At 46.2% G+C, this 27,411-nt stretch overlaps 1 protein-coding gene and 1 long non-coding RNA gene across 4 annotated transcripts in view; one reads left to right on the top strand and one right to left on the bottom strand.

Moving 5' to 3' along the window:
• Positions 1 to 843: 843 nt before the first annotated feature.
• Positions 844 to 5,165, bottom strand: LOC123371972. Its single transcript, XR_006580027.1, has 3 exons — positions 5,033 to 5,165; positions 3,561 to 4,413; positions 844 to 1,809 (listed from the first exon to the last, which is right to left on the bottom strand). It is a non-coding gene; the product is annotated as an uncharacterized LOC123371972 (long non-coding RNA).
• A 158-nt stretch (positions 5,166 to 5,323) lies between these two features.
• SLAIN2 (SLAIN motif family member 2) overlaps positions 5,324 to 27,411 on the top strand; it is a 70,050-nt gene continuing 47,962 nt past the window's right edge. Inside the window, exons 1-2 of one of the 3 annotated variants that reach the window (XM_045019882.1) lie at positions 5,324 to 5,976; positions 24,588 to 24,736. In XM_045019882.1, the coding sequence (XP_044875817.1) occupies positions 5,627 to 5,976; positions 24,588 to 24,736 (499 nt within the window). In that variant the 5' untranslated portion in view covers positions 5,324 to 5,626. The remainder of the gene's footprint in view (positions 5,977 to 24,587; positions 24,737 to 27,411) is intronic. The other 2 variants (XM_045019880.1, XM_045019881.1) reach the window with 2 other exon arrangements.

Genomic DNA, 27,411 nt, shown 5'->3' with positions numbered 1-27,411 from the left:
TCATAAGGTGATGGTTGCACTGCAGTGGACCCTGTTTCATCTTTTAATTTTACTAGGGCCACCTTCTTCCACTTCTGTCCCCCAGGGTAGCTACCTGAAGCCTGCTGTTGACCACAGATATTTATAACAGGAGACAGCACATGCAGTTTTTGTAGGTTCCTTGCAGCTGTTTCCAATGTTTTATTCTCTTTCTGTGACGGTTGTCTCTGGGCTGCTTGCCACCCTGCAAGGGGGGGTGGGAGCATTCCAGGGCTTTGTAGCTTCTTTTGATTCTTTTAACTCTTTCTTTCTTACCGTTACTTGTTCTGCCAATTTTGTGGCATGCTGTATTAACCATTTAACAGTCATGGTTATCATTTGCAATATTTTACATTTTAAGACTACAGTCTCTGCCCTAGCCTCACAAATTACATTATATGTTTCTTCCCCATTATAGTTTTTAAACTCTATGGGGATTTGCAGGGAGAAGTTAAGGGGGTTCCCTAGCTCATGGTTTTCTGTCATGTTAGATCGCGATTCCTACAGTGGACAGCTTGCTTACTCACCAGATCAGCCGTCAGGGTCACCAATGTCATCAGATGCTACTGATGTGGTGCTCTTCTCTGTTCAATGTTGATAACAGTCAGATGCGTGCGTGTGTGTTCTCCTTGTGTGTTGTCCCAGCTCTGCGCAGATAGCTGGCACAGCAGATCTCGAGCGAACCACCCAATGACCACAGACTCTAATAAGGTACAAAGACACTCGGCCAGGTTTATTGTCAAACGAAACACAGTAATAGTTTCCCGCAGACTCTACAGGACATACAATGAATATGTGCCCCTGACAATGGACCGGCTCAGTCAGTGGCGGGACTCTCCACTGCCCCCTCAGCCAGACAAAGACATCCACACAGGGATGCATTCTTATACACAGATACAAACAGGTTATGCATCACTGAACGCACTGAGGGACAGCTTCTCTATGCATTAGGGTGTTGCCTTTCTCCTGGTGCAGATTTGTTCGAACAAATAAGTCTATCTATCATACTGTCTATTCATCGTATTGTCCTTTCATATTGTCTATTCATCATATTGTCCTTTTATACTGTTTTTAGGCTGGGTCTGCCTGTTCCTTGTTATCTGTGTGGGTGCTGTCCTGGCATACGTTCATCTTATTAGTGCTTACATGTGTATACGCTCTTGCCAATTTCTGTGAGCAGGGCCTGCCTCTGGCTCACAGCCTAACTTTGCTTTAGCAACGTCTTGACCATTCCTTCAGTTCAGGCCTCATGCCTCATACCAGGCCTCTGATACCAAGGGCTTATGTCTCAGGGCCTCATCTTACTACAGTAGTCTGCAAATCTGCCAATTGCCACTGTGTATTAATTCCAGCAGCAACCATCGTATGTAGGAGATAAAGATTGATTATCTTTCACAGAGTATTTTTTTATTAAATAGCAATAAACACAAAGAAAATGCTTGGTTAAAAGGGATATAACACTGAAGGGTGCTCTCCTGATGGAGGCTCTCATAGCTGTGTGTAACTCCAGCTATCATTTGGAAGCTGTGATCAGGGACTGCAGCATCTCTGTTTGCTCCTCCATCACTTTTATCATCTGCTCCTGGACCACTAAAATTTACTCCTGGCTCTCCTTCCTCTCCTGCCTATCTATTTTAAAATCTTCATTAGCTGACTCTCTCCACGCCCTTTGTTCTTGCTCTGTGGCGACAGAGGATTGGAGCACCTCCCAAAACATGTCCTCCTTGCTCCTCCTCAGTAGCTTCCTTAGCTGGTGGAGGTGCTCTGCTGGTGTGTAGGGGGTTCCTACATCTGCAGAAGCACAAGAAACAATAAACAGAAGCATGATTGTTAGTGCACTCACCCAGTGATGAGCTGCCAAATTTTTAACAACGGGTTCCCTCCTCCCTCCAAAATTCTAACAACGTGTTCCCTCCTTCCCGCCCCCTCCGTGGGGGGGGGTCGTGCCCCATCCAACCCCTCATGTTCCTTAACACCCTCCCCCGGGACCCCGACCCATCCCCCCCTTCCCTGTCCCCTGACTGCCCCTTGCCGCCCCACCCAACCCCTCCTCTCATTCTCAATGGCCCCCCAGAACCCCTACCCCATACAACTACCCCTTCTCTCTGTCCCTGAGTGCCCCCACCACCTCATCCAACCCTGCTCTTTCCTGACTGCTCCCCGGAACCCTTGCCCCCATTCAATCCCCCTGTTCCCTGCCCTCTGACTGCCCTGACCCCTATCCACCCCCCCACAACCCACCCCCTCCCTGCCCCCTTACCACACTGCCTGGGGACCGGGTCCACTCTGCCAGGACCACGACCGGCGCCGCGGGGCCCGACTCCCCGGGCCGGCCCGACTCGCCGAGCCGCTCGGCCCGACTCCCCGGGCCGGGCTGACTCCCCGGGCCGGGCCGACTCCCCGGGCCGGGCCGGCACCAGGGCCCGGCCGCTCGGCCCGACTCCCCGGGCCGGGCCGGCACCGGGGCCCGGCCGCTCGGCCCGACTCCCCGGGCCAGGCCGGCACCGGGGCCCGGCCGCTCGGCCCGACTCCCCGGGCCGGCACCGGGGCCCGGCCGCTCGGCGGCAGCCGCGGGGCCCGACTCCCCGGCCGGCGCTGGGCTGGAGGGAGCCACGGTCTGGGACCGGGAGCTGCTGAGCCAGCCGCACCTCCCCTCCCCCTCCGCGCCCCAGCTTACCTGCTGGCTGCCTCCATGCTGCTTGTTCAGGCTTCCCGCGAACATCTGATTCGCGGGAAGCAGGGGAGAGGGAGGAGAAGGGGGCGGAGCAGGAGAGGAGTGGGCGGGAACTTTTGTTAAATTTAGCAGCCCTTAACAAGCGGTTCTAAAATGGCTGCTAAAATTTAACAACGGGTTCCCGCGAACCCGTGCGAACCCGCTGCAGCTCACCCCTGCACTCACCACATCTAATCATAAAATACCCCTTTTTCTCACTGTCCTTGGGCAAGCATACAGTTCAGCAAATGCTCTAAACACGGTGAGTTTGGCTGGGAGGCAGGGAGAGGGTTTGAAGATGGAGCAAAGGGTCATGGTGGACTTTTTAAGGGGATCAGTGCAAGCAACTAGGGACAATATTGTAAATTCTGCCACCATTTTCCACAGGTGGGGTCATTGAAGCCAATATCTCACTCCTGAGGGTGAGTAAGGATGAAAGGGTGCATCTTCTACATGCGTGTGGCTTCAGAGCAAGTCCCTATGCTGCTTGCCTGTATGACACTTTGTTCCCTGCACAAGTGATTGCTGATTAGTGTGGGAAAGTTTCCTGCAGTGAGGGAAGGAACAAACCAGCTTTGCCAAGGAACCTTCAGCAGAGGACGAGCGAGTAGCTCCAGAAAAGTTTCCTAGAGATCTCTCTGGAGGATTCTCAGTGCATTAACACACTGTTCTCGTCCACTGTGTACCTGCACAGGGGCATGGAAAACAGATGCAGACTCAGATAGTCTTTGTACATTTCTATCCTTTAACCCACTTCTAGCATATAACAAAGCAAAGGACAGCTCTACCTCATGTAATCAAGCAGCATCAACTCAAAATGTTCACTTACCAGAGGTCCCCTTTCCTGCATCATGCGCGTCACAGACAGAGCACTAGAACTGGCTCGAACCCTCTACCATTGAGAAGAAATCCTGGCTCATCACAGTACCAGATGAACCAGTTGTCTGTCCCATCTCATCCTCCAACCTACTTCTTCCACCACTTCATCCTTGGGGTTGAGTCCGCTGGCCACTATCTCCAGTCCTGCTGAAGTATTTATGGGGCTCTTGGCGATGGAGGTAGGGTAGGGTTACCACCGATGATGGTGTCCAGGTCCTAATAGAAATGGCAGGTCTTTGGCACAGCACCAGAACAATGGTTTAACTCCTCTGCCTTCTGGTACACCAGCCTTAGCTCCTTGATCTTCGCACAGCACTGATGCATATCCTATTTGTAGCCCTTATCCATCATGCCACAAGAAATTTGACTATAGGTATCAAAGTTCCTACAGCTGGAGTGGAGCTGGGACTGCACAGTCTTCTCTCCCTACAGACCCAGCAGATTGAACAACTCTGGTGTGATCCAGGCAGGAGAGCTTTTGCTGCGTGGAACTGCCATGGTCAGCTGGAAAGATGCAATGTTAGCTGTCCACACTGAGCAGACAGAAAGTGGAATTTTAAAAATTCCCAGTCCTTTAAAGAGGGAGGGGCAGATGCCTGTCTACCTGGATGCAGGGCAGCAGAGTTCAAACTGCTGACCAGAGCAGTCAGGATGGGCATTGTGGGACACACTGGGAGCCATTTACAACAACATAACGAAGCAGAGTGTCTACATTGATACTTTGTCAATCTAAGTTTGCCACAAAACGCTCTATGCCTCTTGTTGGGGTGGTTTTATTGTCAGCAAAGCAGGATAGTTTTGTCCTAAATAAAGATGAAAGATGATTTAATTAGTGGAGCCTCAGGATGGGACAAGGCAGCATTTCCCAAAGCACTGGAAGGGTACCATCATGCCACAGTGCATGTTCGGGTGTTGGGATAATGCTACTCACTGACACCAAATGATGAGTATGGTTTAGTAGATGGGGACCGGGAAACAATGTGTGGTAAAGGGAACATTCACAGCCTTGGGTGTGGAACTGAGTTACACAGACTACTGCCAAAGTGTTACCTCCAGTGCGTATTTTACTTACTCATTTACACCAATACACTTTTCTTTTTGTTTTAATAAAGATTTGTTTTCTACACAACCTCAGTGCTTTGGGGAAGGTGGCAAGTACTGTGTGATCCCAACAATTCTGGGTGGGGGCTCAAGCCCGTCGCGTTTATTAGTTTTAAAACGGGTCAGTTGCTCTTTGAACTAGAGCCTCGCTGCTGCGGCGCCACCCCGGCAGCAGGGCCACGGGGGCAGGCAGCCCCGCTGCGCAGGGAGGCAGCCGTGCCAGCGAAGGGATGGCGGGGGGGGGCACTAATGAGGTGCCGCAGCAGCGGCCATTCCTTGGGAACAGGGTGATTTAACCCCCCCCATCGGCTGCCGGCGGACCCGGGCTGTGACAGCTGCAGGACCCGGAGCTGATCCGGGGGCCGTTGCCTCGGGATCCTGGCTCCACTGCCCAAGGCTTCGCAGGCGGCTGTCAGCCCCGCGCGGGGGCGGCGGGAGCGGCGGCTACGGGCCAGGGCCCCGCTCTGCACTCAGCCCCCGCCATTGTACCGCCCCCTCTTACGTCACCAGCCCCTTGTCTACGCTACACTTCCGGGGACGCGAGCCTCGCTCCCGGCCCAAGCCCCGCCCCCTGGATACGCTCTGTCCCGGACCCGGCCGGATGCCGGGCGCGCGCGCGCGCGTGAGGCCCGGCTGGGGGCGGGGCGCCGGGCAAGATGGCGCCGCTGGCCGGATGTGTGTATCTCCCTCCCACCGTGGGCCGCCGGCGCAGCTGACGAGGCGGCGGCTCCACTCTAGTCCGGGCCCAGCCCCGGCGCAGTCACAGCGGCAGCGCCTCCTCCAGGCCCGGCCATGTAGAGGGGGCCCTGGTTGCTTCCCCTCATCCTGGAGACGTGACCGGCCCCTGAGGCAGCCAGCCCCGCGCGGGAGCGAGCCGGCGGCCGGGCGGAGGGTCCCGCCGCCGCCGCCGCCGCCATGGAGGACATTAACTCCAACGTGAACGCGGACGCGGAGGTGCGGAAGCTGCAGGAGCTGGTGAAGAAGCTGGAGAAGCAGAACGAGCAGCTCCGCAGCCGCTCCGGGCCCCCCGCCAGCCCCAAGCGTCTCCCCAGCGGCAGCGGCGCCGCCACCCCTTCGCCGCGGGGGGACCTGGCACTGGAGGGCCGCTGCCTTAGCCCCAGGGCCGGGGCCCGTCAGCCGCCCGCCGAGGAGACGCGAGGCGGGTCGGCGGCTGGGGAAGGGGGCAGCTTCCTGGACGAAGTGGAGCCTCTGAGGCCCGACGAGCTGGAGCGCTTGGCCAGCTGCGAGGAGGACGAGACAGGCTGGTGAGCGGGTAGGGGGCGGCCCTGGTCGCTGGGCAGCCAAATGTTGGGCCTCCGGGGGCCCGGGCTCTCCAGCTCCCGGGGACTGGAGCGCGCTGTTGGGAGCAGCCCTCCCTGGATCCAGCGCTGCTCAGGGACGAGGTGCGGGGAGCTGAGAGGGGCCATTTGTTTACTAAACGGGCTAACGTAGGCGTCGTTTTCCCCGACGGTCTGAAGGCAGCCTCGCCCTCTGAGGCTGGAGGGGAGAGGCTCACTCCCTTTGAGCCGGTGACACGTAGAAAACTCTCTGCTCTCAGGGGCAGACTTTAAAACTGCCTGGTGAATCCCAGGTGAGTCTCTTAGCAGGGGCTGTACACCTCTATTTAGCCATGGAAAAAGTTGTGTAGGGGGTCATCCAGTTTCTCAGTGGAGATTGAGGCTATTAATGTTTATGGGTTAGAAGAGTACCTCATCCATTCTTGAAAACCACAGAGTTGGTAAATCAATGTACGTGTCCAGAAACTTACTGCAGTGATCCACTAAGGGTATGTCTACACAGCAAAAACAAACAAAAAAAAACCCAGCAGCTGGCCTGTGCCCCCTGACTTGGGCTGTGGGGGTGCTTCCCTGCTCTGTAGACTTTTAGGCTTGGGTGGGAACCTGAGCTGTGGGACACTCGGACCTCACAGGATACTAGAGTTCAGCTCCAGCACAGAGTTAAGGTGGCATGGCAATAACTTGTGCCTTTCCAGAACATTGAGTTTAGCAAAACTCAGGGAAAATCAGGAAATACGGAGTTAAGATAAATGCTCATGCAGTCTAACTCTGCCCCTGGAGCTGGCAGTAGCAAACAGGAATTACTTGCATGCTCTCCAGTCGTTTTCTGTTTTAGGTGTAGCTGTATTGAGTGGTGAAGGCAATAGGCGCAGCAGGTTGTTAGAAATCTCTTTTGATATGAGGAGATTGGGGAATTAATTTGAAGTGTGTCAAAGCGCTGTGATTGTGATATGAAGAGAACTGGGTCTGAATCCCCCCACGAGTGTAGAGGTGCATGCATATCTTGGGGTTCTAGTTTGCATCATTTCAGTACAAAATTGTGTAGGCTGTGTCAAAGCAGGCACTGCAGTGGTCTTATCATGGGTACTGTCAGTCATGAGATGGGATGTGAAAGCAGTCTGGATTCAATGATGGGTAGAGAAAAGTATACATTTAGGTAGTATCCTATTTGGAAGTGAGACAGGGTTGTAAAAGAATGTGAAGTGGGTGTTTAAATTTTACAGGTATGGTATTCTATCAATGGAGTCACAGTGTTTGAGTGTAGGGGAGGTGCAGGTAATGCAGTGAAAAGGCAGAGTGAGTGCAAGAATGTGTAATGGATGTGTTGGAGCATTGCTCACAGGGGGCCTAGCTAAGGTCGCACAAGCATTTATCTTAACTGTGTTTTTTAGTTTTCAGAAGTTTGAGTTTTGCTGAAATCAGTGTTCTGGAAGGGTATACGCTCACCTGGCAACCTTAACTCTGCGTTACCAGACTTTTTTTGCCATTTCAGTTTAAAAAACTAGAAAGTTAAATAAAATGTTTGTTAGTAGGAGTTAGTGACCATTTAGGCAATTATAGTTCTTACTAGAGTTTGCAGTTAATATGCTGCTGTAGCTAGGTGGTAATCAAAATACACCTCTACCTCAATATAATGCGACCCGATAAAACACTAATTTGGATATAACACGGTAAAGCAGTGCTCCGAGGGGGTGGGGCTGCACACTCTGGCGGATCAAAGCAAGTTCGATACAACGCCGTTTCACCTATAATGTGGTAAGACTTTTTGGCTCCCAAGGACAGCATTATATCGAGGTAGAGGTGTATCTAAGTTTTATGTAGTGCTTTTCATCAGTAGATCTCAAAGAACTTCACATCATTATCCCCATTTTACAGGTGGGAAACCGAGGCACACAGGTGTGGTGACGTACCAGAGGTCACCCAGCAGGCCAGTGGCAGAGCTAGTAATAGTCCCAGTCCAGTGGCCTTTCCACTAGACTGCGCAGTTGCTATATGATTCGTAAGTGCTCCTCACCCCTCCTACACATTTTGTTACTGAGAAACGGGGTTAATAGTCGTTCTTTGAAATTTTTGCAATGTGTAGTTGCTAACAGGATCAGTGAGAGAAATCTGATCCATGGTCTGTCCCCCAAAATCTTGACAGTTTTATAACCTAGTGGTTACAGTAACGTTAAGCTTGTGAGAGAAGATTGGTGTCTCTCCCCTCCATTCTTTGCAACATGTACCTCTTCCCCCACCTGTCAACACTTCCAACTCATCCTCCTCCTCTTGTCCCATTAAGCCATTAGTTTACAGCCAGAACACATCAGCAGCCTATAGCAGGCTCAGAGAGCTTTTAAGTTAACCATTCATCTCAGTGAGATGTTCTCAGCTGAAAGAGAACATCCAAAGGAGACATGGCCGACGGGTATCGTAGGCACAGGAAGGCTCTGCCTTTCCAAACAGCCTGACGTTCTCCCCACCCATGCTCCACCCTCAGGCCCCATCCTGCCTGCTGTTCTCTGGGGCAGGCAGGCTGGGGGCCTCTGTGCATCCCCTGGGTCTGCTCTGGCCACGCTGTCTACCCAGTGCTCCTGACCGGAGCGGCTCTGGCCCGCTTGGCTTGGGGGCGTGCCTTTGGGGATGGGGCAGCTGGCCGGGGGTTGGGCGCAGCCCGGGGAGGGCAGGACTGTGCTGCCTGGCTCTCTGGGGATGGGGCCACGCTGCCCAGCTCTCTGGAGCCTGGGGAGTTAGGGCTGTGCTGTCCGGCTCTCTGGTGCTCTGGGGCTGGGACCACACTGCCTGGCTCTTCAGCGCTCTGAGGGCAGCTGGGGGCACTAGTCTGGGGCAGGGGCCAGCAGCCACAGTGTGTGTGTTGGGGGTGCTGGGCAGCGGCTGGCAGCCACAGTGGGGGCTGGGCTGGAGAGCACTGGGGGCACTAGCCTGGGGCAGGGGCCAGTGGCCTGTGTGTGTGTGTGTCAGGTGGGCTGGGGGCACTGGGCTTGGGTGGGCGCGGAAAGGGCGAGGCCTCGGGCGGAAGGGGTGGGGTTGGAGGCTAGCCTCCCCAAACCAGAGATTCACCTACCAGCCATGAAAGGAGATGAATGCAGCCTGAAACAATAGTTTGTGATATGTGAACTGCTTCATTCCTTTTAGTGGGGGGGGAGTTCTCCCCCCACCCACCCAATGCTGTTAGAGTGTGTATGCATCATGCATGTCTTTTCTCTACTCGTCATCCCAGTGTCAACAGTGTGTTCTTGATGCTTGCTCTGAGCATGCTTGTTCTAAGTTCCCCACCCAAAGAGGCAGGGGTTTCCCAGATCCTGTCTCATATGGTGGGGGTGTAGAGAGGGGTTCAGATGCCTTTAGAAATACAAGAGATCCAGGATCCCAGCTCAATTGGGGGGGGGCAGTGGGGAGTGGGGCTTAGACCTGCCCAGAAAGGCAAGCCCCAGCTCATGAGAGGGGTAGAGAAGAGAGGCTTAGGCCCCCCCCAGGTCCTGGTGCTTGCACACAAGTAGGGGGAGAGGCTCAGACATTTTAGATCCTTGGGCGTGCACACATGGGGAGACTGTGGGGCAGACAAGTGACCTGCCATATTCTCCACCTGTCCTCCTTCCACGTATGCATCACCTCCCTGATCGTCCATCCCCATTTAGTCCCTTCCCTCAATCCCTCGCTGCATCCTCAAACCCCTCAGCCCATTTTCCTTCCTTCACCCTCTAAAATGTCCTGCCCCTGCCAGCAAACATTTGCCTGTCTAATGTTTTTTTTACAAGAATACTTTGATTGCATCCCCCCAAAATAAAAAAGAACAAAAATAAAAAACAAAAACGAAAACCCCAACCAGATTTTAGCAATATGCCTTCTGATCTTTTCCAGATTTCTGCCCATAGTAGGACTCAAACTGACACTGGTTGGGTGTATAAGGTTAAAAGGTACTGCTTAGTCTGTTGAGCTCAGCCAGCTGGTGTGGAACATTGAATACTAACAGTCCTGTTACCTCCTCTGTCTGCACATGCTCAGTGTAATCCAGTTGGCATACCACCAAGCACTTCAAAGGCTACTGCTCCAAACAGATAAAGTCTTTGACTAATAATTAGTAATTTGATTTTCCCCAGTGGTCTGTTGGATGGCATGCACTCTGGCTTGGTAACTCTCAACTGTTTGAGCTCCAGGTGTGAGGATCTCAGCCCTGCTTTGATCCCTATTTGTGATTAAAAAAAAATTGTTGCCAGGATATGTGACTATTAAGTTAAACTGTTTTTTGTCGTTTTTTGGAGTGGGGGTGTATTTCAGGAATCCCTTCTTCAAATGGCCCCAAATTTGGGTCACTGACCAAACCTGATCCCTCATGAGGCACACAATTTCAGGGCAATCTGAGAAACCATATTGATTTTTAGAGCTCTTAGAACAGTTGAGTTTTAAACAGAAAGCTGTCTTAACCTTAATTTAGCAGAAGTGCCATTCCAGTATAATTTAGAGTAACTAGCTTCCACAAGGCAATTGCCTGTCTCTTATGCAATAATCAGAGCTCTGATCCTTCTATTCCAAAAGAGACCTTTCTTGCTGAGTGTTCATCCTGGTCTTTATTTTGATAAAAGGACTTGGAAATAGCACTGATACCTGGGGATTTACATGAGTTTTCATAGGGAATCATGGGAATTGTACTGTGCTCATAGAAGTCCTTTTGAAGTCTCCCACAAGCCACTGCTTCGGGGAGCAGTGTCAGGAACTGTGGGGCTAGGTACTCAGGGAGCAGTGCAACTGCAACGGAGTAGTACAGCGCAAGCATGGACATGAGGCAAAGCTGCAACTAGAATAGCATGGCTAGTGTGGGCTCAGTGCACCAGTGGGACCTAAGGTAGCATTAGCCTGCAAATTCATCTACCAATGTTTTTTTCTATGATTAGAGCCTGTGATTACAAACACTAACTAGATGAAAAATTTAAGTGAGACCCCCTACTTTGCTACAAGTATACTCAGTCAAGAGTAGTCTTGAGAGTGCTCCTTGTGCCTGAGCTGTTTTACGGATACTCAGAGAACATGCCCGCACTTCACTGAAAGTCCTGCCATTGATTTGAAATACCCCAATAAAGTGTACAAAGCATGGTCTGGTGCAGCTGCCTTGCACTGATCATATACCTGGAAGATGATACGCTAGGTTAATTTAGTAAGCTTGAATTGAGTTGAGGATACACTTACGTTAATTGTAGTCTCAGTTTTTGAGTGGGTCAGGACTTGTTTACAGGGTAGGGTAATGTGCTCAGGGAGGTGTGGGCGATGTCTGCCTTCTAAAGCTCGCAAGTGTTGTGCATTAATTGGCCTGTGTAGACCCTGTTGGTGTACACTAGTGGTTCCCTAGTTTGCTTTAACATAGTATTGTTTCAAACAGCACTGTGTTAAAGCACATCAGCAGGGCCTACATGGACCAATTAATGTGCATCAGGTTAGTGTGCTTAGGCTATGTCTACACTACCACTTTTGTTGGTCAGGACTGTGAAAAAACACACCCCTTACAGACAGATTTCACCAACAAAAGCACTAGTGTGGACTGCACTATGTTGGTGGGAGACGCTCTGCATAGGTTCAAAAAAGAACTAGATAAGTTCATGGAGGATAGGTCCATCAATGTCTATTAGCCAGGATGGGCAGGGATGGTTTCCCTTGCCTCTGTTTGCCAGAAGCTGGGAATGGGCAATGGGATGAATCACTTGATGATTACCTGTTCTGTTCATTCCCACTGGGGCACCTGGCATTGGCCAGTGTCGGAAGATAAGATACTGGGCTAGATGGACCTTTGGTCTGACCCAGTATGGCTGTTCTTATGTTTTTATAGCTTGTTGGAGGTGGTTTAATTATGCCAGTGGGAGAGCCCTCTCATGTAGAAAAGTCCTATAATGCACTTTGCCAATCTGTAGTCATTTGGATTAAGGCAGGATCTGTTTCTAGCAATTCGTGTCCAGTCAGTGAAGTCGTCACCCTTCTTATTAGTCAACTAGGTTACTGCTATGCTTGGATCTGATGTAGAAGACAAATACTCGGATGTCTTCTCTATAATTATGACATTCCAATTTGTATGGCCTAAGATCCCTTTGGCACTAGCTTTACAATTTGGAAATTTAAAATTGGTGTCAGAATGAATCATGAGAAGCATGTTGGACAACTTCACTGGGATACAGAGCCCCAGTTTCCTTAGGGATCAAATGGAATCTTTGAGACATAAGACTGTAAACCAATACAATGCCTAATAGTGCTATCCATTCAGTTGCTAAAATCTAATTGTACCAGTATGATCTCGAATCCGTTGTTAAATTCTTTCTTATTCTCACAGTTTCTGCATTGTGACCTATTAAAAGACAAACTGCTGTTTATCATATTATATGTGGTACACTAAAGGAACCTGAACTTGCCTTGACATAGAAGTGTCTATTTCAGAGGGATTTTTTTTTTCAAATTCAGATAATGGCTGATCAAACCATAGTTGTAATAAGGTAGGAAAAAGTACTTGTGACAGCTGGTATTAGAGGGGTACAATAGTTGCTTTCAGTTTTCCAGATTAAAGGAGTAGTTCCACTAAGTAACTATATTACATAGGGTTTGCAGCTTCTTAACTAAATATTGTAACTTTGTTAGGAGTAAAATAAATGTGTGGAGACTGTAGCAAGAATCTTGAGTAAAAGCAATTGAACCCATCATATAGTATCTAAATGCATTGGATGTTTATATATCATTAATGCATTGGATGTTTATATATCATTAAATTATCAATGTGCTGTCCAGTCCATAATGGAATTTTTAAATGGAATTTTCCCCTGTTGCCTTAATTATAGAATTCTTAATATGCATTTCACACTCCTATACAGTTTGAGCACTGTTAGGTCAGCTTGCATTGGTTCTCATTCTCTTTTGAGTAGATTTAGAGCTTTCTTCCTAGACGAGTAGTTAAGCAGATGATCTCCTTGAGGAGCCCATGCCCATATTTAAATAAATTCATGGTAACCTTTCATAGATTTTCTTTATGGGAAAAATATTGATTTCAGCTGCTATTCTGCAATAATCAGGTAACATTTGTGGGTTTCTTAAAATATTACATTCAGAAGTACTACTGACTTATTGACATCTACAAAAGACTTTTTAAATATGCAACTCTATTTCTGGTAAACTTCAGTTTCTGCTACAACTGCAATAGATGTTTCCCAGCTTTTTTCTTCTATCAGTACACTTGAGTAAACTGACATGCTTAGATTTATTTTCATAACTAAAATAGAGTTCTCATGGGATTGTTACTTCATATTCTGCCTAGAGCATGTTCCCTCCCATAGGTTTTATTTTACTACATAGAACTTGAACTGCCGGTACTTGATCTCCCTGCAGCTTTTGACACCGTTTATTGTACTCACCTCTTCTAAATCTTGTCCTCAGTTGGCTTTCACAATACTGTCCTCTCCTGATGCTTCTATTTTTCTGACCTTTTCTTCAGTATTTCTCAGCAGATCCTCCTCTTCTCTCCCACTTTTCATGGAAGTTCCTCAATGCTCCATTTTCGACCCCTTTCTCTTCTCACTCTACATCCTTTGTGTGGATTATTTTATCTGTTCAGACTGTCAACTGTCAATTTTATTCCAGTGATTTGCAAATCTGCCTTCACTCCTGATTTGTTTCTCAATCCAATCCAATGTTTCAGCCTATTTGACATCTTCTGGATGTTGTGCTGTCAGTTTCAGAGGGGTAGTCATGTTAGTCTGGATCTGTAAAAAGTGACAGTGTTTCCTGCGGCACCTTATAAACTAACAGACGTATTGGAGCATAAGCTTTCGTGGGTGAATACCCACTTCGTCAGACGCATGTGGTGGAAATTTCCAGAGGCAGGTATAAATATGCAGGCAAGAATCAGACTAGAGATAACGAGATTATTTCAGTCAGGGAGGATGAGGCTCTCTTCTGGTGTGCTAGCCCTGCCCCTTCCCTGAGGCCCTGCCCAATACATTCAGCCTCCCTCAGTGGCTTGCTGTGTCCCCCCCCCCACACACACACTCACTTTCACTGGGCTTGGGCTGGGGCAGGGGCTTGGGGTGTGAGAGGGAGTGAGGGCTCCAGTTGGGGGTGCAGGCTTTGGGGTGGAGCTGGGGATGACGGGCTTGGGGTGCAGGAGGGGTCTCCAGGCTGGGATTCGGAGTGGGGGGGCTGCGGGTTGAGGCAGGTGTCTGGGATGTGAGAGGGGGTATGGGCTCTGGGGTTTCAGTGCAGGAGGGGGCTACAGGCTTGAGGGTGGGGCTGAGGAATTCAAAGTGTGGGAGGGGGCTGTGGGTTGGGGTACAGGAAGGGGTGAGGGTTCTGGGTTGGGTCAGAGATGAGGGGTTCAGAGTGCGGGCGGGGACTCTGGGCTGGGGCAGGGGGTTGGGGTGCAAGTGGGGGTGAAGGCTCTGGGGTGGAGCCTGGGATGAGGGGTTTGGGGTGCAATTGGGGGCTCCAGGTTTGGGAGGCTCAGGGCTGGGGCAGGAGGTTGGAGTGCAGGGGGGGTGAAGGCTCTGGGCTGGGGAGGTGAGCTCTGAGGTGGGGCTGGGGATGAGGGCTTTGGGATCCGGGGGGGGCTGAAGGCTGGGGCAGAGGGTTGGGGTGCAGGCTTACCTCACGCGGCTCCCGGTCAGCGGGGTTAAGGCAGATTCCCTGCGTGTCCTGACATCACGTTGTGTGCGTGCTGGAAGCGGCCACTGGGTCTGGTGCTAGTAGGCAGGGGGGAAGGGAGGGACAGGAGGCTCGGTGTGCGCTGCTCTCACCCGCAGGCAGTGCCCCCCAGCTCCCATTGGTCGGGAACTGGCAAATGGGAGTGCAGAGCCTGTGCTTGGGGTGGGGGCAGTATGCGGAGCTCTGTGCCCCAACCCCCGGCCTAAGAGCCGGACCTGCTGGCCTCTTCCGGGGCGCAGCGCCGTGCCTCAGGACAGGTAGGGACTAGCCTGCCTTAGCGCCACAGCACCACCTACTGGACCTATAACGGTCTTGTTGGCGGTGCTGACCGGAGCCGCCAGGATCCCTTTTCGACCTGGTGTTCCAGTTGAAAACCGAACACTTGGTCACCCTAACCGAAGCCTGAACCTGCCCAAGCCCTGCTACTCCAGGCGAGGGGAGAAGGGAAAGCTCAAGCCCCACCATCCAGGGCAGGCTGAAATCCAAAGGCTTCAGCTCCAAGAAGGGGGCTTGTAACTTGAGCCCCACTGCCCAGTGCTGAAGCCGAAGCCTGAATCCCGCTGCCCAGGGCTGAAGCCCTCAGGCTTGGGCTTTGGGACGGGGGCTTGGGCTTTGGCCGTGGGCCACAGTAACTCTAACACCAGCCCTGGCAACCCCATTAAAATGGGGTGGCTACTCACTTTGAGGTCCAGACCCACAGTTTGAGAACCCCTGGCACAGGGTGAGAGACCTGCTCCGTGTCCTGCAAAAGTTCATTCTAGTTTCAACCTGACATGAAGCTAGGGAGAGACATCAGGCAAGTAGTAGAAACTTTATGATGCTGCTTGCTTCCATCAGATCTTAATTCCAGCTTTTATTTTTGTTACTTAGGCCATGTCTACACTACAGGTGCCACAGTGGCACAGCTACAGCGCTGCAGCTGTGCTCTGCAATGCATAGTGTAGATGCTTTCTACAGTAACAGAAGGGGTTTTTCCATTACTGTAGGTAATTGATGGGTCTTCAGGCATAGTGCTGAGATGTTTGTGCATGCACTTGAACATGCAGTTATGGAGCCTTTCATTGTAGACTGTATTGAGTTTGATCTACAGCAGGTTGCAAAGAATGTCAGTGAAGCCAAATGGCAAAAATTAAGATGTCTGTACACTAATGCGAGGAGCCTAGATAACAAAATGGAGGAACTAGAGCTACTGATGCAGGAGTGAAACCGGATATTATAGGGATAAAAGAAACATGGTGGAATAGTAGTCATGACTGGAGTACAGGTATTGAAGGCTATGTGCTGTTTAGGAAAGACAGAAATAAAGGCAAAGGTGGTGGAGTAGCATTGTATGTCAATGATGAGGTTAACTGTAAAGAAATAAGAAGTGATGGAATGGATAAGACAGTCTGTCTGGGCAAAAATCACATTGGGGAAGAAAGCTACTAGAGCCTCCCCTGAGATAGTGCTTGGGGTGTGCTACAGACCACCGGGATCTGATTTGGATATGGATAGAGACCTCTTTAATGTTTTTAATGAAGTAAACGCTAATGGGAATTGTGTGATCATGGGAGACTTTAACTTCCCAGATATAGACTGGAGGACAAGTGCTAGTAACAATAATAGGGCTCAGATTTTTCTGGATGTGATAGCTGATGGATTTCTTCACCAAGTAGTTGAAGAACCAACAAGAGGGGATGCTATTTTAGATTTGGTGAGTAGTGAGGACCTCATAGAAGAAATGGTTGTAGGGGACAACCTAGGTTCGAGTGATCATGAGCTAATTCAGTTCAAACTAGATGGAAAGATAAACAAAAATATATCTGGGACTAGGGTTTTTTATTTCAAGAGGGCTAACTTTAAAGAATTAAGGAAATTAGTTAGGGAAGTGGATTGGACTGAAGAATTTGGGGATCTAAAGGCAGAGGAGGCCTGGAATTACTTCAAGTCAAAGTTGCATAAACTATCAGAAGCCTGCATCCCAAGAAAGGGGAAAAAAATCATAGGCAGGAGTTATAGACCAAGATGGATGAGCAAGCATCTCAGAGAGGTGATTAAGAAAAAGCAGAAAGCCTACAAGGAGTGGAAGATGGGCGGGATTAACAAGGAAAGCTACCTTATTGAGGTCAGAACATGTAGGGATGAAGTGAGAGAGGCTAAAAGCCATGTAGAGTTGGACCTTGCAAAGGGAATTAAAACCAATAGTAAAAGGTTCTATAGCCATATAAATAAGAAGAAAACAAAGAAAGAAGAAGTGGGACCGCTAAACACTGAGGATGGAATGGAGGTTAAGGATAATCTAGGCATGGCCCAATATCTAAATAAATACTTTGCCTCAGTCTTTAATAAGGCTAATGAGGAGTTTAGGGATAATGGTAGGATGACAAATGGGAATGAGGATATGGAGGTAGATATTACCACATCCGAGGTAGAAGCCAAACTCCAACAGCTTAATGGGACAAAATCGGAGGGCCCAGATAATCTTCATCCAAGAATATTAAAGGAACTGGCACATGAAATTGCAAGCCCATTAGCAAGAATTTTTAATGAATCAGTAAACTCAGGGGTTGTACCATATGACTGGAGAATTGCTAACATAGTTCCTATTTTTAAGAAAGGGGAAAAAAAGTGATCCGAGTAACTATAGGCCTGTTAGTTTGACATCTGTAGCATGTAAGGTCTTGGAAAAAATTTTGAAGGAGAAAGTAGTTAAGGACATTGAGGTCAATGGTAATTGGGACAAAATACAACATAGTTTTACAAAAGGTAGATCGTGCCAAACCAACCTGATCTCCTTCTTTGAGAAGGTAACAGCTTTTTTTAGACAAAGGAAACGCAATGGATCTAATTTACCTTGATTTCAGTAAGGCATTTGACACGGTTCCACATGGAGAATTATTAGTTAAATTGGAAAAGATGGGGATCAATATGAAAATTGAAAGGTGGATGAGGAACTGGTTAAAGGGGAGACTACAACGTGTCATACTGAAAGGTGAACTGTCAGGCTGGAAGGAGGTTACTAGTGGAGTTCCTCAGGGATTGGTTTTGGGGCCAATCTTATTTAACCTTTTTATTACTGACCTTGGCACAAAAAGTGGGAATGTGCTAATAAAGTTTGTGGATGACACAAAGTTGAGAGGTATTGCTAACACAGAGGAGGCCCGGGATAACATACAGGAAGATCTGGATGACCTTGTAAACTGGAATAATAGTACTAGGATGAAATTAATAGTGAAAAGTGCAAGGTCATGCATTTAGGGATTAATAACAAGAATTTTAGTTATAAATTGGGGACATCAGTTGGAAGTAACGGAGGAGGAGAAGGACCTCGGAGTATTGGTTGATCACAGGATGACTATGAGCCGCCAATGTAATATGGCCGTTAAAAAAGCTAATGTGGTTTTAGGATGCATCAGGCGAGGTATTTCCAGCAAAGATAAGGAGGTGTTAGTACCGTTATACAAGGCACTGGTGAGACCTCATCTAGAATACTGTGTGCAGTTCTGGTCTCCCATGTTTAAGAATGATGAATTCAAACTGGAACAGGTTCAGAGAAGGGCTACTAGGATGATCTGAGGAATGGAAAACCTGTCTTATGAAAGGAGACTCAAAGAGCTTGGATTGTTTAGCCTAACCAAAAGAAGGTTGAGGGGGGACATGATTGCTCTTTATAAATATATTAGAGGGATTAATATTAGGGAGGGGGAGGAATTATTTAAGCTTAGTACCAATGTGGACACAAGAACAAATGGATATAAACTGGACACTAGGAGGTTTAGACTTGAAATTAGACGAAGGTTTCTAACCATTAGAGGAGTGAAGTTCTGCAACAGCCTTCCAAGGGGAGTAGTGGGGGCAAAAGACATATCTGGCTTCAAGACTAAGCTTGATAAGTTTATGGAGGGGATGGTATGATGGGATAGCCTAATTTTGACAATTAATTTGGCAATTGATCTTTGATTATCAGCAGGTAAGTATGCCCAGTGGTCCGTGATGGGATGTTAGATGGGATGGGATCTGAGTTACTACAGAGAATTCTTTCCTGGGTGCTGGCTGGTGAGTCTTGCCCACATGCTCAGGGTTTAACGGATCACCATATTTGGGGTCGGGAAGGAATTTTCCTCCAGAGCAGATTGGCAGAGGCCCTGGAGGTTTTTCGCCTTCCTCTGCAGCATGGGGCACGGGTCACTTGCTGGAGGATTCTCTGCAGCTTGAGGTCTTCAAACCACAATTTGAGGACTTCAGTAACTCAGACATAGGTTAGGGGTTTGTTACAGGAGTGGATGGGTGAGATTGTGTGGCTTGCATTGTGCAGGAGGTCAGACTAGATGATCATAATGGTCCCTTCTGACCTTAAAGTCTGAGTCTATGAACTTTTGCAGTTGCCACATTTCCCCGATTGATAATGCCAGTTCCATTCCTAGAAGTAGCTTCTCTAGAAGTATTTCGGAGGAAAAACAGATCACATAGTTGTATCATATGATAATACTCTTTCCATTCCAATGATACTTCAGGAAGATGTTAAATAGCAGCTACTGAAGTTAGACATTTTTAAATCAGCAGGTTTAGATAATTAGCATCCGGGAGTTGTAAAATATGTGGGTAAGCAGCTTGCTGGACCATTAATGTCGATTTTTCAATAAGTCTCAGAACACCAGGGTAGTTCCAGATAACTGGAAGAAAGCTAATGTTGTGCCAATATTTAAAAAAGGTAAAACACGATGACCTGGGTAGTTATAGGCCTGTCAGTCTGACATCGATCCTGAGCAAGATAATGGAGGAGCAACTGATACAGGACTTGATTAATGAAGTATGAAAGGAAGATAATATAATTAATGCCATTCAACATGGGTTTCTGAAAAATAGATTTTGTCAAACTAACTTGATATCTGTTTTGATGAGTTTACAAATTTGGTTGATAAATGTAATAGACTTCTGTCAGGCGTTTAACTTGGCACTGCATGACATTTTGAATAAAAAATCTGAAAGATATTAAATGGATTAAAAGCTAGCGAACTGAAAGGTCTCAAAATGTAATTGTAAATGGAGAATCATCATCGAATGGGTGTGTTTCTAGAGGGGCCCCACAGGAATCAGTTCTTGGCCTTATGCTGTTTAACATTTTTCTTAATGACCTGGAAAAAAACACCGAATCATCAGTGGTAGTTTGCAGATGACGCAAATTGAAGTGGTAAATAATGAAGATAGGTCACTGATAGAGAGGGAGCTGGATCACTTGGTAAGTTGGGCGCATGCGAACTATACATTTTAATATGGTTAAATATATACATCTAGAAACAATGAATGTAGGTCAGACTTACAGGATGTGGGGGATTCTATCCTGGGAATCAGTGACACTGAAAAAGATTTGGGGATCATGGTAGCTAACAGCTGAATATGTGCTACCAGTGTGACACTGTGTCCAAAAGGGCTAATGCAGTCCTTGGGTGTATGGATATATAAGCAGGGGACTCTTGGATAGGAGTATTTGGGACTAGTGTGACTGCTGCTGGAATGTTTTGTCCAGTTTGGTGTCTACAGTTCAAGAAGGATGTTGATAATTTGGAGAGGGTTCAGAGAAGAGCCATGAGAGTGATTAAATCAAGGGTAGGCAACCTATGGCACCTGCGCCAAAGGCAGCATGCAAGCTGATTTTCAGTGGCACTCACACAGCATAGATCCTGGCCATTGGTCCGGGGGGCTCTGCATTTTAATTTTAAATGAAGCTTCTTAAACATTTTAAAAACCTTATTTACTTTACATACAACAATAGTTTAGTTATATATTATAGACTTATAGAAAGAGACCTTCTAAAAACATTAAAATGCATTACTGGCATGCAAAACCTTAAATTAGAGTGAATAAATGAAGACTCGGCACACCACTTCTGAAAGGTTGCCGACCCCTGGATTAAATCATTAGAAAACATTCCTTATAGTGATAGATTTAAGGCGCTCAATCTATTTAGCTTAACAAAGAGATGGTTAAGAGGTGACTTGATTATAGTCTATAAATACCTGCAAGGGGAACATGTATTTAATAATGGGCTTTTCAGTCTAGCAGAAAAAAGTATAACACAATCCAATGGCTAGAAGTTGTAGCTAGACAAATTCAGATCAGAAGTCAAGCATAAATGTTTAACAGTGAGGGTAATTAACCATTGGAATAATTTACTAAGGGTCATGGTGGATTTTCCATCACTGACAATTTTAAAATCAGGATTGGATGTGTTTCTAAAAGCTATGCTCTAGGAATTATTTTAGGGAAGTTCTATGGCCTGTGTTATACAGAAGGTCAGACTAGATGATCACAGTGGTCCCTTCTGGCCTTGGAATCTATGGAAATTGGCTGAAGCATGTTGACAAATTGGCAAAGAGCTTGTGATATTTATTAAGGCCACAGTGTCTTTACATTTACAGTGATTATGCCCAGGGAAGGGATGTATCAGATATTAAACTGAATGGTGTTAGTACACAGTTCATGGCAATCAGAGCTGTGATTAGCGCACAAGAGTCCTTTGTTCTCTGTCCTATGCTGTGCTGCTTCAGATTATGTTGAGCTGCCCTTTCTTATGGGCAGAGTGTGTGCAAGCTGCTCAGCTGTCTAGAAGAGAATTATAGCAGCTGTAGTGCTGCCAGTGGTTCCTCCACCCCTAATGACCACTGATCTGAGGCCCTCAACTCAAAATTTTTTTTGCCAGTGCCTTTACGTTTACAGAACTAGAAGACCGCTCTAGTGGGTAGTATGAATCATTTGTAAGAATACCATATAGTCATGGAGGTGATGGATTCTGTGATTTTAACGAACGTCTGTGACTTCATCGGCTTCAGCTCCCACAGCTGGGGCTGTCAGCCCTTGCGGTGGGCAGCCCCTTCAGACTCCCCACCCCCTGTTATTTTTAATAAACGTTACAGATGGGTTGCAGGCTTCCGTGAAATTTTGTTTATTGCCTGTGACCTGTTCATGACTTTTTCTAAAAATAATCGTGACAAAATCTTAACCTTTATCACCGTCACCTTTAGGAAGAATCGGGGATAAACTCTTAACCCCAATAAGTGTTTAGAAATGCGCATTTTAACTCACATTTATTTCTTTCACAAGGAAAAGGGTTTCGTCTTTTTTTTTTTCCCTAAAGCCCTTATTTTCTCAGCCTGTATCTGCAGGGCTTGCAAGCCTCAAATCTTGTCTCTAAATATAGAATCTTTGCTTAGGAATTAACTTATTTAGACTTACATTAATGTTTATGTAATAGTTTGTCACTGTCACCTGAATTGTCTCACTCTCCACAGCATCAAATTGTGATGTCGCAAGATTGATATTAAATGGAGAGCAACTTTGATCTCATAGCTCTTTCCCTTTTGTAATTGTAGGATTAATCTACTGACAGTGTTTATGCCCAGAGAAGGCATGTAGCAGATATTAAATTGAATGGTGGTGTTACACAGTTCATGGCGATATGAGAGACATTCCTTTATGATCTTTCATCTGGTAGAGAAATATAGTGTCTCTTAGTTCCTTTATCTGTAAGTTTAAACCAGTCCACCAGGATGCTGAACTTTTAGTAAATGAATGTAAGTTTTGACTTCCAGTATTCAGGTATTAATTAAAATGAAACACTGACTACAATCATGAACAAAATAATTCAGGAGACCAAAAGAGCTCCTAAAATAGAAAATACAATGTCCCAAGTAGTACTTAGCTGCAAAAAGAACCCTCTTTTGGTATTGCCAACTGAGCATTTAGAATATCAGAAACTAGCAGAACAGTCAAATCAGTTTTTGTATTCTGTCTGTATTTTGCAGTATGCCTGTTTTATGTAAATATGGTAAATAACATCACTTCATAGGAAAGGGACCTAGTACTCCTTTCCCCTCTGATTTATGAAAAACTGGTAGATAACACTATGATGCTTACCCTATTGTATATGAAAAAACAATTAAAACATCTCTTAAGGAGAAGTGGCTTAAAGCATGCTTTTAAAAAAAATTGGTCTGCGCATTCATTAGTGAGGGTCTTTTGTACCCTTCCCTTCCGCCCCCAAATCAAGTCCCTTCAGAAGGTCCAAGTAGGGAATGTCAATTTCAGTATAGTAAACCTTTGTAAAGTTCATCAGCTCTATTCAGCCAAGTTTTGAAACCTTGGCTGAGGAAAAGTCAGTTAATTTTTCTCTTCTGCTAGAGCTATGGAAAGTAATTACTGTGTTGCTGATGTAATTGGCCCAAAGGAAATGGGAATTTTTGACCATCTGTTTTGTATAGAAGAGTGGCTAAGTTAGCTGTCATATGTTCCTAAACTACAATACTTAAGTTGGAATCCTGTTTAGTTGAAATTTAAAGGCTATCATTAGATAAATAGTTGATGGTAATGCAAGTCCTTATTCCATTATTTATTTCTGTGTGCATGTATTTAGAGCTCTTGCAGCAGCAAAAGCTAGAGTTAAGGCTGCAAGTTGGCTTCTATCAATATCCTGTAATTCATAACTTTCTCTTTTCTTTAGAGCTAAAACTTTCAAAGTTTTTGGTTTTAACCTAAAGATGAGGTGATGATGTCTGATTTAAATCTTCACTATGCGGGGTATATGTCTGGGAAATAACATTTTCCCTTAGGAATTTTTTTTGAGGGGGAAGATACTCAGATGGCTGAACTTAAAAATTCAAACTTGTGGTTAGTCCTCAGTGAAGAGTAGTTTCAGCTTCGGTTCAAAAAGATAATGTTGAGGTTTGTTTATATAAAAGCATAACTGAACATTGTTTTACGTTTATGGGCACTACAATATTTTATACTTTAGCTATTTACCTTTGGTACCATGGTGCCCAACTTTATAGCCTCACTACTTGGTTATTCTGTGGTTACCAGTTGCTGCAGCTTAATGTATGCAGATGTATAAAAGCAGCTCCACAACTCCTTGATGCTTTCTTTCCTTTTTCTTAAAGTTAATGCCACTTTAAGGCCAAAACCATAAATGCATAAATCAGGATTTCCATATCACAATTAATATGCCCACATTACTAAACCTGATCTGAAGATAGATTTTTTTTCTTTAAAGTAACTGGCAAATGTGTTTTCAGTTTTTAAAAGACTTGAAAATTTGACCTGGTTATAAAATGGCATAATTTGTATGCAATTCTTTGTACACTAAGTTGGTATAAAAAGTAACAATGCCTCTGATTTTCAGATAACAGTAGAAATTGGTGGGAGATATATAGGTGCTTAGTATATCTGAAAATCAGATCCAGTATATCTGTGTTATCTACTGAGCTTCTACTATGTAATATGAATTTCACTTTCTATGCTACAAATTTTTTCTGGCATTGCTATGTTGGTCATAGGTGTGAAGAGGTGTGATCTTGGACTAACACAGCTGTGCTGGCAAATGCCCCTAGAGTAGACACAGTTATAGTGGGAAAACTGCACTTTTGCCAGTATAGCTCATCTTGCTTGGAGGGTAGGAATGGGGTTGGGGTTGGAAAAAAGCAATAGAAGAACAGTTTTGCTGGTATAAGCCACGTCTACACTAGGGGCACTTTGACAGTGTAGTTAGCAAAGCACTCCTAGTGTAGACCTTGCCTAGGTTTGTCAGATACCTTTTTTACACCACTTTAAGGGGCATCGTAAGTATTTACCACAATTTTTAAAAATTCTTCCTGCTTATTTTTTGGAAGCTGGATAACTTTCCTCAGTTTTATTTGTATGTTGGTTATGATTGTAGTGGCTGTGCTCTTGGGTATTGGATGATTCTCTTTCTTTAGAGTATTTGGAAGAGGGATGATAACACCACATTGACTTTATGAATGAACAAAGTAAATATGCAGTTTGTCTACCAATGTTGACTTGTGCTCCCCTTTTGGTAGCTGAGAACAAAAATTGCATAATACCTAGTATTTCCTTAAAATGCCCACTTACCTAACATCATATAATTTTTCCTCTCTTAGGTTATATACATCACCAAAGAAGAAATTGACTCCAGTGCAGAAATCTGTTAGTCCATTAGTTTGGTGCAGGCAGGTACTCGATTATCCAAGTCCTGATATTGAATGTGCTAAAAAATCACTGATCCACAGGCTTGAACAGATAATGTCAGGTGAGTTCATGCATCAGCACGTGTGTTGACATTGTGTTTTACATTTTAACACCAAACCTTGTTTTAGAATAAATATACATTATCTTTATTCTGCCAGTGATTTGAGGGTTGGAGGAGTTTCTTCAATTTTAAGATTTTGTTACGTTTCTCAGATGGCAATTCACTCTCTACTTATGTTTTGGGCCAGATAAATAGAAGAAAGGAAGAAGCAATAGACCATGTGAATCATGATTCCAGTAGTTTATGCCTCCTGAGTAGTGATATTTTGGCCAGTTTCTGCTTCCTCTCAAGCCATAAGACTTTTTTTAAAAAAAGTCCAACTGCTTAATCTGGAATTTGTCTGCTGCCTTAGTTAGAAGTCTCAACTCTTGAGGGGAGAACAAAACTATCAGGCTGATAGACTGTGTGCATTTAGATATGTAGTTAAACTCTGTGCGAAATCAGCTGGGATTTTTTGTTTTGTGTTTTGTTCTTGGCTAAGGAGATGGAGACTGAAGTTAGTTAATAGTTTTGGGACACTGAATGGATTTTTCAGTGGATTTGGGATCTTGGTTATTCTTTTCCAAGATGATAGAGACTAATGTCTTAAATGATATATAATTGGCCCTGAGATAAAGGAGGCACTTAACACTCAAAACTGCGGCTAATGACTGAATGCCTGGTCCTGTGAAATGCTGATGGGGTCCCCCCTTACAACTCCTGTTGATGTCCTAGTGGGAGTTAAATACTTAATACCTAGCTGGAGGTACTCAGCTGCCTGATTCGGTCTTTAGTTCTCTCTTCTTTGCCAAATAGCACTACCTTTCCATTAGAATTCCATAATCCTCGACACTGCTTTGCAACCTTTAACTCTCTACTAAACAACTCCTCCTCTTCTGTCTCCATGTGGGATTTTGCTGACTTTTAAATAAAGTATCAACAAGATCTACTGTTAGAAAGAAAGGTAGATCACAACCTTTCCTTCTGCCCCCTCAACTTACTTACGAAGTTTAAACTCTCCCCTCCTCCCCCTCCCCAACCTTTCTTTCCACTGGCTTCTTCAAATTAAAGTTCTTGTCTCTATCAACCTCAAAAAATCCTCATCCTTTATTGCACCTGCCACTCCAATTAGCAGCTCGTCTCCTTTTGACTCTACATCTCTAAGCAGACTGAATGTGCCAATTCCTAGGCCACGTCTATACTTACCCGCCGGGTCGACGCGGCGAGTTCGACTTCTCGGAGTTCGAACTATCGCGTCTGATCTAGACGCGATAGTTCGAACTCCGGAAGCGCCGCGGTCGACTCCGGTACTCCACCGCGGCAGGAGGAGTTGCCAGAGTCGACCTTGGAGCCGCGGAGTTCGCTTCTGCGGCGTCTGGACGGTAAGTCATTCGAACTAGGGTAGTTCGAATTCAGCTATGTTATTCACGTAGCTGAATTCGCGTACCCTAGTTCGAACCAGGGGCTGTGTGTAGACCAGGGCCTAGAGTTTCCATGTTCCTCCTCTTGAACTCCACCCTGGATCCCCTCTAGCTTGACTTCTGCTCTCTTGATTTCATTTTGACTTCTTTCTGGCTAAAATCTCAAGGGCCTGATTTTCATTTTGGCCTCTCTGCTGCATTTTACAATCAGGCACACCCTCCTTCCTGATATCAAGTCCTCTCTAGGCTTTTATGACTCCTTGTTTGCTTCCTACCTTTGAAGTTCTGATGTCTCTTGGGTGGGCCATTGCCCTTGTCTCCCACTCTGAGACCTACAGAGCTTTTTCCTCAGTTACTGTCTGTTACCCTTTTATACCCTTTATCTGGGGCAGTCTGATCTGTCTGTTTTTCAACTACCGTCTTAACACTAACTCACAAATCTACCTTTCCATTCTGGACAGTCTTCTTCCACTACATCCCACATTTCAGCCTCTCTCTCTCTGACATCTCCTTCTGAATGTGTTGCTGTTAACTTAAACTTTGTGACAAAAAATAACTTTCGTCAGTTCTCCGCATTCTGTCACTTTGGACTATACTACCATTATCCCCATTACATAAGAACGGCAGTACCGGGTCAGACCAAAGGTCCATCTAGTCCAGTATCTGTCTACCGACAGTGGCCAATGCCAGGTGCCCCAGAGGGAGTGAACCTAACAGGCAATGATCAAGTGATCTCTCTCCTGCCATCCATCTCCATCCTCTGACGAACAGAGGCTAGGGACACCATTCTTACCCATCCTAGCTAATAGCCATTTATGGACTTAGCCACCATGAATTTATCCAGTCCCCTTTTAAACATTGTTATAGTCCTAGCCTTCACAACCTCCTCAGGTAAGGAGTTCTACAAGTTGACTGTGCGCTGCGTGAAGAACTTCCTTTTATTTGTTTTAAACCTGCTGCCTATTAATTTAATTTGGTGACCCCTAGTTCTTGTATTATGGGAATAAGTAAATAACTTTTCCTTATCCACTTTCTCAACATCACTCATGATTTTATATACCTCTATCATATCCCCCCTTAGTCTTATCTTTTCCAAGCTGAAGAGTCCTAGCCTCTTTAATCTTTCCTCGTATGGGACCCTCTCTAAACCCCTAATCATTTTAGTTGCCCTTTTCTAGTGCTAGAATATCTTTTTTGAGGTGAGGAGACCACATCTGTACACAGTATTCGAGATGTGGGCGTACCATGGATTTATATAAGGGCAATAATATATTC

The sequence above is a fragment of the Mauremys mutica genome, chromosome 5, assembly GCF_020497125.1.
Source record: "Mauremys mutica isolate MM-2020 ecotype Southern chromosome 5, ASM2049712v1, whole genome shotgun sequence".
NCBI classification, from domain to species: domain Eukaryota; kingdom Metazoa; phylum Chordata; order Testudines; family Geoemydidae; genus Mauremys; species Mauremys mutica.
This window is presented reverse-complemented; position numbering and strand designations above follow the sequence as displayed.